Source organism: Myripristis murdjan, chromosome 7 (genome assembly GCF_902150065.1).
Source record: "Myripristis murdjan chromosome 7, fMyrMur1.1, whole genome shotgun sequence".
NCBI lineage: Eukaryota > Metazoa > Chordata > Actinopteri > Holocentriformes > Holocentridae > Myripristis > Myripristis murdjan.
Window position 1 is genome coordinate 18871185 of NC_043986.1, and position 14167 is coordinate 18885351.

The 14167-nt window shown below is 41.9% G+C and overlaps 2 protein-coding genes across 2 annotated transcripts; one reads left to right on the forward strand and one right to left on the reverse strand.

The window, feature by feature from the left end:
- Positions 1 to 80: 80 nt before the first annotated feature.
- Positions 81 to 2683, forward strand: mrps25 (mitochondrial ribosomal protein S25). The gene is made up of 4 exons (XM_030055558.1): positions 81 to 306; positions 676 to 782; positions 862 to 949; positions 1730 to 2683. Exons 1-4 carry the CDS (start codon positions 173 to 175, stop codon positions 1917 to 1919), a joined length of 519 nt encoding a protein of 172 aa, XP_029911418.1. The 5' UTR covers positions 81 to 172; the 3' UTR covers positions 1920 to 2683.
- rbsn (rabenosyn, RAB effector) lies at positions 2572 to 13840 on the reverse strand. The gene is made up of 12 exons (XM_030055557.1): positions 13709 to 13840; positions 12319 to 12600; positions 9623 to 9757; positions 7713 to 7813; positions 7554 to 7599; positions 7292 to 7453; positions 6910 to 7172; positions 6653 to 6723; positions 6476 to 6562; positions 6242 to 6344; positions 6042 to 6146; positions 2572 to 5949 (listed from the first exon to the last, which is right to left on the reverse strand). The coding sequence occupies exons 2-12, from the start codon at positions 12479 to 12481 to the stop codon at positions 4837 to 4839; spliced, it is 2349 nt and encodes a 782-aa protein (XP_029911417.1). The 5' UTR covers positions 12482 to 12600; positions 13709 to 13840; the 3' UTR covers positions 2572 to 4836.
- Between the last annotated feature and the right edge of the window lie 327 nt (positions 13841 to 14167).

Genomic DNA, 14167 nt, shown 5'->3' on the forward strand with positions numbered 1-14167 from the left:
GTGCCAAATTTGGACAAATAAACACTGGCATTCACGGATGGGTTGAACGCAAAAAACTACAAGTACCAAGCTGCATGGCTGGCAGCTTCACACGTCATCAACACGCGACTCGCTTACACTTCGCTGTGCGTCTCAACGCTGTACCAGATAGCTTGCACATAAAGCCTTTAAAATGCCTATGAAAGGAAGGTTTCCCATCAGGCGGACCCTGGAGTATCTCCAGAAAGGCGACATCATCTTTAAAAACAGAGTGAAGATCATGACGGTGAATTATAACACACGTGGAGAGCTGAGCGAGGGGGCAAGGTCAGTCAGGATTAGCTAACTCTTGCTAACACTTAACAAACCCACCGAAACGTGAAGTTTGCCCTAAAAAAACACACACAAAAAATACCTTAGCCACCTATATAGCCTGACATAAATCCATCTGGTGTAAATAGCCTGCAGATATAGATCGTGTCCGTGATGCTGATAGTGAAAGTAATGTCTTTAAGGTGAAATGCTTTGCTTATGAAAATTGCCCACTGGAGGTTATGGATTTCCTACCACTGTTTTTTTTTTTTTTTTTTTTTTTTTTTAAGACATGACTGTGTGGCGTTACGTTTTACGTACTACACCTTTAATCCACAGTGTTATCATCGTCCTGATTCACACACTTCCCTCTGTGTCTTGCAGGAAGTTTGTGTTTTTCAACGTTCCGCAAATCCAGTATAAAAACCCCTGGGTTCAAGTCATGATGTTCAAGAACATGACACCCTCGCCGTTCCTGAAGTTCTACCTGGGTGAGTGGCCCTGTTGGTGTGAGAGTTTGGTTTGTGTTGGATGAGCTGATGCTGATGACCTGCTCTGTCTCTCCTGCAGACGACGGGGAGCAGGTACTGGTGGATGTTGAAGGGAAGGACCACAAACAGATTTCACAGCATGTTAAGAAGATTCTCGGCAAAACAGAGTAAGACCCTCTCAGTTACTGATAACTAACATTTTGCTCGGGACCGCATGCAGTAAGATCCATACATGTTGAATGAGTCAGAATGGCCAAGTTACATATGTCATGAAAATAATCAACTGTCTATCTGTTAGCTATATGTATACACTCAGTGGCCACTTTATGAAGTACACATGCACAGTCTAATACAATCCAATATAACTACTCTGCCATAAAGTTTCCTTTTCTGATGCCTTTAATGTTCAGGTTTTATTTTTGTCACGGTAATAGAGGTGTTCATTCAATTCTATGTTTGGCATTGAGCACATAGTTAATGGTGCTGTTGTACTGCGCCGCATTTTATTTAGAGGTATTTCCGCTATTTTGTCCCCCTCATGTACATAAATAGGGAGGACAAAAAAAATCAGAAAAAACTCAGTATAATGTAGTCCAGTACAAGACCTCTGTGGGCTACAACCTCAGTAAGAAACATAGAATTAAATTTACACTTTCTCCACAATGTTAACAAAAGCTGAACATTATAAACTTTCTTAAAAGGTAGAATTTATGCTGTTGCATTGAACTGCATTAGATTGTACAGGGGGACCTAATAAAGTGGCTTCTGAGTGTATATGTGTCAGCTATACTGTTAAGTTGAGCCATCAAACATAAGCTCATCACAAGTAACAGCAACCTTGGAAAAATCCTGACTCTCAGAGCACTGGACATTCTTTAAATGTCCATTTCTATTATGACTAAATGAAAGCATGATCTATTATTATTTTTACTCCCTTCTATTCACAGAGAAGTGTTACAGGCCGAAGCTCGAGCCAAGTTGCAAGCTTCCAACCCTGCCAACTTTGGCCCAAAGAAGTACTGTCTGAGGGAATGTATTTGTGAGGTGGAGGGCCAGGTGCCGTGCCCCGGCACCACGCCGCTGCCCAAAGAGATGACTGGCAAATACCAGGCCAAGATGGCAGCATCACAGGATTGAGAGGCTGACAAGATAATGACACCATGGCTGGTGCAATGGACAAAAATATGACTGTGTGACATTATGTATGTCTGATTTTGTATGTTCAGGTCAAAGAGAAAGACTGGTGCATCACTTTCCGTCTTTGTAAATAGTGGTAACTCAGTGAGCCCCACTGTGCTGCGGGCTACATGCATGGAGAGGCTAGCCTGCTGGACTGAAGCCATCCTGAAATGCAGCGAGCACCAACAAACCAGATGGATGTCGATGTTTGCACACTCAGGACTGTGGGCTAAGTTCAGATGAAATAACCTCAGACCAGATGTGGACTGGTGCACAATCCCTGATTTAAGTGTGATTTTTTTTTTTTTTTTTTTTTTTTTTGATACAACAGCAACATTGTGCTGCTTGTTGCTCCTATACATTCAAATAAGACACATTTTGTTAGCCTGTGTGTTTATCGTCTATAAATGCAAAGAAGGATTTGTAGATGTGGACTCACATTTGCAAATCTCATAACACATTCACAAATATCATGTTACACATTTGCAATAAAAATGTCCCGATTTGATTTCCATACTATAGAGTCCAGTTCACTTTTCACTCCATGCTAGTGTTGGGAAAAACTTAAATTCTAAGTAATATCAATCAAAACGATGAGACACACAGTCAGTGTTTTATCATAGCCAACTTTATTAGTGCTGAGATGTAATGTTCTAAGGTTGATGGGCTGTCGGAGTGTCCAAAGCATGTTATAATTCTGCAATAAAAGATGACTTCTCTAATGCTTCCAAAGTTAACAAAATGAACTGCTAACATTAAACAGCTATTCAACAAGCCACGTATGCCACAAATTAATACATCGTTTAGAATTTCACTTGTTTTCGCTAGAACATGTTCTGCTGACGGCACAGATTAGTGTGTGATCAACAGCAAACAGAACATACTACTTGGTCTACAGAGAGAAATGGCCTTGTTCTGAATGACAAGAAGCACTATCACATTCAGAATCATATAAAGAGACTTAGCAGCATTTTGAGTAATAATACTTGCTGGTACTGTATTGACTTAGCGTTAATATATTTCTAACAAATGTCCAAGAGTTAAATCTTGTGTCAAGAATTTTGAGTGTGACCTTGGTTGAACAAATTAAAAGAACAGGACCGTTTTTTTAGATGCTACAGGATTCAAGTGAATTCTTGTGTCTCATTACTTGGTCTCTTCATGCTGCCTACAAGGCAATAGTGGCTAGAATGTAAATGATGAGAACTGAGTGACCCAGTTAGATCACTTTCACCACTCCCGTGAGTGGTCTTCATAAATTAAACTACTGAATGGATAACATGCTTTACATTCAGATCAGGACTTGGAAGATAACACACAACGAGAGCGGCGTGTTGAGAGATTAGGGCCTTTATCAGGCTGTCCAAGTCTGTAAAAAACCGAGACAACAGGAAGACGAGCTTGGCCACAGGCTCCATTGAAAGACCAGCTTCAACCAGTGCTTAACAGAAACCACAAACACATGAACCGTGCAACCTTACATAAAACTAGGCTAATGCATTTGTCCTGTGCTTGGCTGGATCAATAGTGCCACTGTAAACAGAATAAGAACACGACAGGATTTTGAAAAATTTTTTGTTCACTTGGCTCACTGTGGCATTTACCATGCACTTTTTTCTTGAATTGAGGTCTAACATGCAACCGGGCCAAGGCCAACCATGACACAGAGGAGATACAAATGATATGAGAAAGGAAACAACCCTGTTAGTGTATTATGACTTCAACTAAAACATGCATTAGGACACAGACAGAATGCAGTCTTCTGTTTTGCAAAAATTTCAACAGCTTTCACAGACACAGAAATTAACACCTTGTTAGAATGGACACACTGTTCACAACTTATGTGTTACTGTTAAAATTATGAAATGTTATCATGGATATTGCTTTGTCAGTGGTGTACCTTTTAACCAGGCCTATGATTAAAGATTAAAAACATTTCCTTGCCATTTTGCCATCATAAAGATCTTTTTGGTGTCTGCAGGTCACATTAACAAGGAACAATGGCAATGACCAGAGTGCACTGTGCGTTGTGCTTGTCCCATTGATATCTATTAAAACAACAGATCACAAGCTCTTTAATGACATTTCCAAGTGGTGTGAGTGACAAAATTAGTAATTTAAATATGTGACAAAACATTATTATGTAACAATGTATTTCACTGTACATTTCCTTCAAGTGCTAGGCTCCGAAACCATGAAACATATCCAACAAGTTTAAAAAAAAAAAAAAAAAAGTTTATGTTTTTATCAGATGGTTATTTAGTCTGAAAATCGTTAATGGCACTACTGAAACTGTAATGCTTTACTTATAGTCACATGGATGTCCGCAATTCTCATTCACAACAAAAACTGAAATTGTAGGTGCAGTAGCAAGATGCCTCTAAAATCAGGCAAATCAATTTCATTCAACATCAAACAAAAGTGCTGCTGCTGATTTTAAGATTATTTGACCATTAAATGTGAAATATGGTTCACTTGCTCCCACTTGGAAACTGCAAGAGAGCCAATTCATGCACGGCAACGTCCATAAACTACACTTGACTCAAAGAACCATCCGACTGTCCCGTGAAAAAAAACAAAAACAAAAAAACAACAAAAATATATATCTTTTATGGGGCTTTCTTCCTTTGTCACAGAGCCAACAGCATCAGTACAAGCAAAACTTGAAGTGCTTGCAAATAAAGGGAGTCGGTCCAGACTACAAAGATCTGGTAATGTTTACATTTAAGACTAGTCTAATCCCTCTGGTACAGCTGACCTCACCCAAATCAACACCACTGGGCTCATTAGTCATGTAAAGTGAGCTAGCCTTATACAACCGGATGGACAACCATGTAATTAGCAAGTGATCTTGGTGGATTACGAAGGGAGGGTGTCAGTGTGTCAGTGTTTTTTTCTTCTGTTCCTGCAGGGTGTGCTGCAGCTCTCTCAGGTTCTCGGACAGCAGCTCCACCTCATCGAGACGGCCGCTGAGCTTTGCGTCAAAGATGTAGGCCCTAATGTTGTCAATCTGCTGCAGCAGTAGCTCCTCCTCTATCATCTCCACATCCGGCAGAACCTCGTCATCGTCCTCATCGAACGGGTTGGTCGAGACACCCGGGGAATTCCCAGAGGCCTCCAAGAAAGGGTTACCTGCGTCACTGCTATCCTCCTCCTCAAAGGGATTGCCAGGTGTGGCCTCAGCCTGCCCTTCTTCCTCACCCTCCTCTTCGTCTTCGAAAGGGTTGTACTCTTTCTGCCCATTGGTCACCTCTTTGTGCTCCTTCTGGATCTCCTCAAAGAAGGGATTGGACGGATCCTCCTCAATGGGGGTAGAGTCCTCTTCACTGAAGGGGTTAAGGGAGGTGCTGTTCTGTCCTTCACCACCAGGAGGGGTTATATGCCCCCCTAAGCTCCTCAACCTGGGAGGTGACTCCTCCTGGCCTGTGAGAGCAGGGAAAGCCCTTAAAGATGGAGGGCTCCTCTCAGCTTTAGGGGTCAGCTGCTCTGCTTCTGTATCCTCCTCTTCCTGATCTCCCCCTGCCTGGCTGAAGTCCACAGAGCTCTCCCAGGTGAAGGCAGGCTGGCTAGAGCCTATAGCCGGCACCCTGTGCGCCCTCTCCTCCCTTTCCCGGGCCTCAAGACGGCTTAGCTCCTCCTGCTGCAAGCTCTCCTCCTGAGCCAGCTTCTGAGAGAGTGCGATGGCCAGGCTGGTCTGCTGCTGATCGTATTCATCCTGTAGCTGCCGCAAGTTCTCCTCCAGCATGGCCACCTCGTCCGCCCGCTGGGCCTCCCGCGCCTGACGTAGGAATGACTGAATGTTGTTTATCTGCTGCAGCAGGGGGTCTTCCAGTTCGCTGTGTGTGTGAAGGGTGTCTGAGGAGGGCAGCCAGCCACCAGCTTTGGTCATGCGGGGTGCTCTAGGGGCCTGAGGCAGCTCCCCATTAGCACTAGCAAATGGACGGTTCTTCTCAGACTCCTGCCTCCTCTTCAGGGCCTCCTGTGCAGCCTGTTGTGCAGGGGGGAGTACAGTGCATACACATTTGGTAACTTTTTGGGTCAATGAGCAATAAACACAACAGTATGTATGCATGTTCTCACCAGTCTCTCTTGTTGGAGTCTCTTCTCTTGTTCCTGTTTCCTCTTTTCCTTTAGCTCCTCGTACTTCTCCTTGGTGGGTAAAGACATCAGACCCAACAGCTTCTCCTAGTAGAAGCAGGAGAACAGCAGGAATTCAAGGAGAGAATAAATTGTTTTTTCACCTCAGTCACATGCTGCGTGTTATCTGAATCAGGTCTCACCTGGACAAAGAGTGTGGCTGTGTAGCGGACCATCCTCTGTAGCTGGAGGGTCTTCGGATGTGGTGGTGGATCATCTTTTGCTCCCAGAGTTAATATCCTCTTACTGAGAAGAATACACAGAACCCAATTTAATCTCTGCAAAGACTTTTGACATTTGATAAATACAACATAAAATGCTGTATTTTGTATGCTGTATGTTTAAACTTGTAATATTTAGTTAGGCCTGGAATTTACCTTAGTGCATCAATTAGTTCGTAGTATTTCTGTACTTCCATTCTCAGTCCACCAGCAGTATCGAGATTATATGTGGTTTCTCCGGCACTATGACAGAGCCATGACAATAATCAACATCATAGCCCCCCATAGGAAAGAATACTTCTCAGATACTGACTGCCAAACAATGGAACTTACTTGAGTGATTCAGCCATTCGGATATACTCTGGAGCCTTCTCATCTACCTTGTCCATGCACAGCCTCAGCCTCTGACAGGAAGACAAGGAATGAGCCAGTGAATGGCAGGAAACCACAACAGAAGAAGATGAAATAACAGGAAGGATACAGCAGAGTAATCTCGAAAAGACTTGATTCAGAAAGAACTGTGCTACTCTGGAGAACAGAAAGATAAGATAAGACTATAAACAATGTAACGGTGCTTTTGGACTACCAACCTCGTACAGTTTGACTATGTCAGGCACGTGGTCCTTCTCCTCCAATTTCTGCTGCCTCTTCAGCAGCGTGTCCATGCAGTGGTGACAGCAGCGAATCTTCTCGTCATCCTTCTCCTCCAGCATGGAGGTTACACTGCTCAGACTGCTGATGCTTCCTCGCCTGGAGCCCATCCCACTGCTGCCACCTCCTTGTGGGGGGGACTGGGACTGACCAGGGCTCCCAGGTACACACAGGGCCTCCCGCGTCCCACTAATTAGCTTGTCTGAGAACACACAGAGACACAAATCTCAACAAGAGTAGGGATAAATATAGAAGAAAACGTAGCTTAGACCATGCTCCTGAAGCTTTCCTGTATAGTGTTACGGTTTTGTTCATACTCACAAGCCAAAGGCAAGGGGACGAATTCCATACACTTCCTACACATGATAGATCCACAGAGACGGCAGTGGTGCCGCCTGTTCCGGATGTTGAACTTGTTGCCACAGTCAGGACAGAAGGGGACATCTGAGTCACTCACCCATGACACAACCGACTTCTCTATGGCTATAGGAGGAACATTCATTTATTTATTTGTAATATCAAATGAATAATATTTATATATAGTGAAAGCATTAATAATTTCAGTAAAATCACATGGACAAACCTCTAATTTTGGCTGCATCTGAGTTGGTCCGGTCAAAAGATGTCAGCTGAAAACAGAGACATGTTTTCAAAGTAAATAAGCTGGTACTGTTAAGCTCATCTTAAATTTAATTTCCATAGCAGTGCAAATAAAATCATGGTCTAACTGGGTTATGATTACCTTTTCCAATCTGATGATGAGTTTGTTGACTTCAATGACATAATGATCTATCCTGGCTGCCCGGTGTTTTTTGAACAAGTCCAGGTGACTTCTGGTTGCTCCTACAAAGGCAAAGAGAAAGGCAACCATCATTGTAACACAGAATTCAGACCAGAAGCTGCTTGCTGCCAGCCCTTTACCCCACTTAGAAGCTGTCACCAGAGGGCTGGGTTATTTCATGAAATTTCATGTTAACTACATGAAACTACTACATGAAATTTCGTATCTGTATCTGTTTAAACATCTGCATTATCCGTACCCGTATCTGTACTCAGAGTGGGCGGGGCCTAAACGGAAGTGGGCGGGCTTAAGTCGGAAGTTGGCGGAGTTTGACCGGAAATGGGTGGGGCTTAATCGGTAGGTTATTTTAAGCCTGAAATTGATAAGGGTTGATCAGAAGTTGCGATATTGTTTATTTGAAAACTATTTACAGAACAGCTTCAGAAGCTTCAGATCAATGTTTTTGATCACAATAGTAAGTAAACGATTTGCAGAACAAGTTTTTTATAAACACAGAACATGAATATTCTTAAGTGCATCAATGAATACAACACATGCAGTAGGCAATTATGAAGTACTAGAGAGTGTATATACATACATATATATATATATCTATATATCTATATATATATAGATAGATAGATAGATAGATATAGAGATATAGATATATTTATATAGATATATAGCTTAATTTGTAATATTTATACTACTTCATTTATTTTTTATGAACTACAGTGAGAAAGTGTCAGACTCAGTGCATGCATCCAAAATAAAATCCAAATAATAATGTACTTTGTGTGTTCAGCTAATATATGCGTGTAAGTGGTGTGTGTGTGTGTTAAGACTGTGACTCTGCACCGCGTCCGGTGCAGCAAAGTTTTCCAACTTACTTTATATCAGAAACCAGCCGGTAAGAGGGAGCAGATGGTGAAAAACAAACAAACAAAAAAAAAACCCAACCGCTGTGTCGGCAGTGAGAGACGCGACGCCAGTCGCATTCAGCCCCAACCCCTAAAAGCCTTAACCCTAACTCTGCTCAAAAGTCAGTCAAGTTTAGCAGAAACTCTACTGACTATAAGTGATTACAGACTGAGGGAAGAGCGAGCTGAAAAAACCTGACCGCTACTGAAGAGAGACACGTAAACTGTCACACCTGAGTGAGTGACAGCTGAGGTTGTCCCTGTGTGTGTATATGTGTGAGCGGGGCACCGCTGTACTGTGTGTGAGTAGGGGAGGGGCGCTGTGTGTGACTGTCCTATCACACAACGTGGACACAGTCAGCTACCCAATGAAGATTTTCATTCATTACGAGCACGGATATTGACTCATATTACTCGGATCATACTCGTACTCGGAAAAAGTGCTATATCCGTACCGGATACTCGTTTCAGCCGAGTATCCGGCTCATCCCTAATCTTCACCACACTAAAATAATACTGACCCTGTCTGAAAGCTGTATTTCAGCTCAGTTAAATGCTAAAAATTGTATTATTGCTTCCCAATCACAGTATAGCTTACCAGCTTCACCAACGTCAAATCTGTTAATTTGTAAAGGTTAGCTGATCACATCTTTACTTTGTCAGTTTTGGGACGGGCATCTTGCTCACCGCTGCAACAGCGAATGCTGCCCATGGTTTGCCTGCTCTCACTAAAAATGAATCACTTCCAGCTACTACTATTGCTCATGAATCTTTTGGTGTGACTGAGGAGTAACAGCTAATAGAGATGCACTCAGCTGCTAAATTGCCCTCCAAATGTTTCCTAACTGAACTCAGGACATCTGTTGGCCATGCTACACAAAACAAAACAAAACAACAGATTGGAATGTATTTTCATAAATTTTACATTACACTTTATCTTTCCTGGCTTACCCAGCTCCTGAGGCTCCCACATGTATGGGTCCACTCCACCGTAGTAGAAAGACTCATAACTGCCGGTGTCAGGTCTGTCTTCTCCATCCCTCTTCAGCAGCTTGTCTTTGGCCTTCTTAGCCTTCTGAACCAAACCTGTGCACAAAGAAAATGACAAAAATCAAGAAAAAAAGCAAGAAAAGATGTGTACACTGTGCCTATGGGCTTTACCATAGGTGAAATAACTCCCTGAATACTTCACAATCAAAAAGCAAATTAGACAAGCTATTGAGTAGTTCAGAATTAGAAACCACTTTGTATCAGACCAATGGGATGGCTGTCCTGTTCCATTGAAACAGCCCAATCTGCAGTTCAGAAAAGGAATTGCAAACAGTAGACTTAGCTATGTAAAATAATTATAACTTGAGTTGGAGACAATGTATGACTATGGAATGACATATCTATTGTATTATATGATTAGTAAACTTCTGTCTGAGTGATTAGATGAATTTCAGTAAGACACTGACTGGCTTACTTTCTTTTCAGCCATTAGTGGGTGGCCTCTGCTTTAGAAGTTGCCTTTAAGGCCTGACAAAAGCTTTAACAATAATTTCCCAGGTTCCAGCACCAACTGTGGTGGATGCTGAAACACTAATCTTCCACAGGTTGTATGCTGGTTTTCAAATAGCCTTGCTGTTCAGCCTCAGCTCATGGCTCGGTGTAGATAGGTTTTATTCTTTCAATTTGCCTTATGTGCTGCATTTTCTCATGAAACAGCAATCTCTGTAAAGCAAACAGACAACTGAGTTGTGGACTACAGAACCTGGTCAAGCTGGTGCTGACTGCCACAGATATGGGACTGTAAGTTGTTGCTTTGTCTGCTCAGTGCTCACATTTCTCCAGTCCCTAAATTGTGCCTATGTAAGTATTAGGTGCAATGCATTCCAGTAGCACAAGAAATGCAAATGATGCATATGCAGGGACAATAACAATATTTTCCTCACTTGTTCACATTCATAAATGAAGCCAATTTGATGTGTATAGTTCCATGTCATGATGGATGAAGGATTAACAGCTGTTCAATTTAAGTCTGCCAAAGATTTTATTGCTTTGCATATTTTATTAAGCAACAAAGTGCATAGGCTAGTCCTTGGGAAAAAAAAAACTTTGCATCTTGACTGGATATATCTGACCAATGTTTTTTCCTTAGAACATGAACCACTGGTTAGTTTTACTGATGAATTTACTCCTACTGCACACGTCGCAATACTCCAAAGCTCCTCCCATCTCCCATTTCATCCACTGTCTCTGCACAGTGGTGGCACAACTTGACATTTCCTTCCAGAAATACATTAGCGATGTGTTAAAGTGCAAAATAATCTTCTTGGCTGTCTTAAAAAAAAGAAAAGATTATTTTTGGGGCATTTCTGCTTCATTAGACAGTCACAGCGGAAAGAAACGGGAAGGACAGGACAAAGAAAGGGGATGACATGCAACAAAGAGGCTGAGCTGGATGAAAACCCATGCCACTGCAGCTTAGCCTTAGTATTACATGATACACACTCTACATGGTGACTCACTGGAACACCCCAGCTTCCTGCCTGCCTTAATAATGAAAAACTAAGAGCTTTTTTTGTTTGTTTGTTTGTTTTTTAGAGGCATCATGCGCATTGCTTTTTTATTTAATTAATTAAGAAAAAGGGCAAAGAGAAATGTAAAAGATCTTCCTGGCCCATGTCATACTTTGAGTTCAGGCTGAACGTGGAAATGCAGCCTTCATCTAGTATATAATCTCTGCACTTAAAAAACAGCTTCTTGGCTATCTTAATAATGAAAAAGGATGAACAGTGTAGTTATTTATTAGGCCAAATGCTTATAAATTCATTTTAAAAAGTATTTAAAAAGGGTAAAACAGAAATGTAAAGATCTTACTAGCCTGTTTTTTGCATGTTGTGTACAGACCTGTAGCCTTCGTCTAGTTTATAATTTCTACATGATGATATATTTCAGATGAGTGATGAAACTTTAGTAGGCTACATTTAAGGCAATTTTGCACAATCTTTTTAAAATTAATAGGGTCACAAAAAAAAAAAAAAAAAAAAAAACCTGACCAGGCTATGTTATTACAGAAATCTCAGCGTTGTGGTAAATCGCCTGTTCTGGCCCATCCCTATAATTTATGTGGTGCAGTAATACTTTCCTTTTTTCTAAGGGAGCTGCTTTGCTCCTTACAGGCTTGCTTATGCTATGACCAAGGCCTTCATGACATGTTGCACTTGCACCACAATGTTCTTACATCTAAACAGCGACTATGCTGAGTGGACGGCATTAATCATTCTGTCAAACTTATCCTCTTTCATTATGCCGATCTTAAACACTCTCAAAAGCCATGGCAGTGACATTATCAGCCCAGACTGTAGCCACCATCAATGAATATTGATCTCACTTGGCATTATGAACCTCTCATCTAACATGTATCAGCACTGTGATCATTCTGCTCGCACTCCCTATGTGTCCCAGCATATTACCAAACACATCAAACACTATAGCACTAACTGGAGCCACAAAGATGGTTGTGAGGCAAACATTGAACTTAATTTGCTTGTGGTTATAATTATTCTTTTATATGTAAGTGTAGCAGATGCTGGGGGAACATAATGAGAATCAAATGGCACTGTGACTGTTAAAGGGAGGGACTGTGAGTGGGTAAGACTCACTTTTGAGCTGTCCCCTAACATGGCGGTCCTCCCCAGAGTGCTCCTCTTCATAGTGGTCTTGGAGTTGATAGAACGACTGCAGGTCCTTCAGACATAGTGGGCAAAGAAAGCCCTCCTTCACTTCCCCAGTGCCCTCAAAGGGAGGTGGGTAGCTAGACGCCATAACAGAGGGAGGCTGTGGTGGCAAACGGCAGGTGCAAGGTGGAGATTATCCTGATTCATTCCACATGCCACAGGGTGTGCAAGACACCCCACATCAGCTCCATCGCACCAGAGAAAAGCCTGGCAATAAGGATCAGATCAAAGCAGAGGAGAGACTTTAGACTAAACAAACATCTGAACCAACCCTTGAACAAATCCAAGCTCCACTGGGGCATAAACTTTTTGACTAGCATGCCCCAAAATCATTCACAGACTCCAACATGTACTGCATTTGAATGTGGCATTTTGGTCTATTACCTAATGGTGCATAATCCATTAAAAAAAAAAAAAAAAAAAAAAAAAAAAACTGACATGCTTCATTTTGGCTGGTTTAACATTTGAGAAGCAAGTCTCACATACAATGGCATGTGAAAGTTTGCAAAATATTTACACAAGGAGAAGACAATTTCTCTATAAAAGTTTTTTCTAAAAAATGCTATTCATCAGGATTACAGTCTACTGATCTAATACTTTCTGCTTTGAATGGCTGCCTAAGTGACAGACAAAATGAAAGCTAAACCAGATACCCTAAGTCTTTCAGGTTAAAATGTAACAACATGTAAAATATGATTTGGTTAATTACACCATCTATTGTGTTATGTGTTACATAACGCTGCTTTCTGATGTGAGTTGTGGACACACCCTCTGGTCCTGTTCCTAAAAAACTGTCTGTGTTAAAGACTGAGTCATGAAGTTGATGAACACATTACGGTAAATGCAGTTGCCAATAAAATGTTGCCATCACAAAAATATTCTTGAATCTCGTGCACATAGGGGAAATCTGCCTTTAACTATGAGGCGAGCTCTGGCAGAGTCCAGTAATCCCACCCAAACCACAACATAACGTTCACCACAAATTACTGGGATTGCTGCCCCACATATGCAGAGAAGCTACACTGGCTAGCCGTCGTTAGCTTATTATTTAGCAAACTGTGAGTGAGAATGCTTAAATTTATACGATATCATGCTCCTATTTACTGTCTATTTTCTATTCCAATGGGTAGCTAACGTTACTATGAAGGTACACAATGTGGCTAGGGAATGCTAGCTGCAAGGTTGGCTAGTTTTAGCTAGCTATCGTTTCTACAATCTTGTAACGTTAGCTTAAAACCGCGGACATCAAAACAACGTCGCTGTCTTGCACACATAACCGAGAAAAGAACAACACCCGAGGATCGTCGGTACTTACAAATGAAGGCAACGATAAATCTGTTGTTTACAGTTTGTGTTCTCTTGACAGCTCGTAATCACCAGCTGCAGCACAGCAGCCCTGCCTCGTCATGTGATTAGCATACAGGCGGTTGGTATGGCACGGGAGAAGGGACAAACGGCACGGAGCGACGGCCAAAAGGGGCGGCTGTGCAGTGGCCCAGCATGGTCTGACCTGCAGGGGTGTGCAGGTGAAGTTGGCTACGTTGGGGACTTTGTTGTGTGTTGTTATTGTTGTTGTTGATGGTGGTGGTGGTGGTTGTGTAGCATGCTGTTTGACAGGACACTCACTGATGTTGACTGTTGTTTAGCAGATTTTTTTTAAGAATGCCCTTGAAAACTTTGATAAGACTCGCCTATAATACATTAACAAGGAATTGATCTTTGTGCAAATGAAACTAATTTGCAGACATATGCCAATCAAAGCGCAGTTTAAATG

Coding starts and splice junctions, on each gene's coding strand:
- rbsn (XM_030055557.1), bottom strand. CDS start 12,481: ATGGCGTCTAGCTACCCACCTCCCTTTGAGGGCACTGGGGAAGTGAAG. Junction 9,758..12,318: donor TGTTAGGGGACAGCTCAAAA/GTGAGTCTTACC, acceptor CTTTGTGCACAG/GTTTGGTTCAGAAGGCTAAG. Junction 7,173..7,291: donor CGTCCCCTTGCCTTTGGCTT/GTGAGTATGAAC, acceptor GTGTGTTCTCAG/ACAAGCTAATTAGTGGGACG.
- mrps25 (XM_030055558.1), top strand. CDS start 173: ATGCCTATGAAAGGAAGGTTTCCCATCAGGCGGACCCTGGAGTATCTC. Junction 307..675: donor GAGCTGAGCGAGGGGGCAAG/GTCAGTCAGGAT, acceptor TGTGTCTTGCAG/GAAGTTTGTGTTTTTCAACG. Junction 950..1,729: donor AAGATTCTCGGCAAAACAGA/GTAAGACCCTCT, acceptor TTCTATTCACAG/AGAAGTGTTACAGGCCGAAG.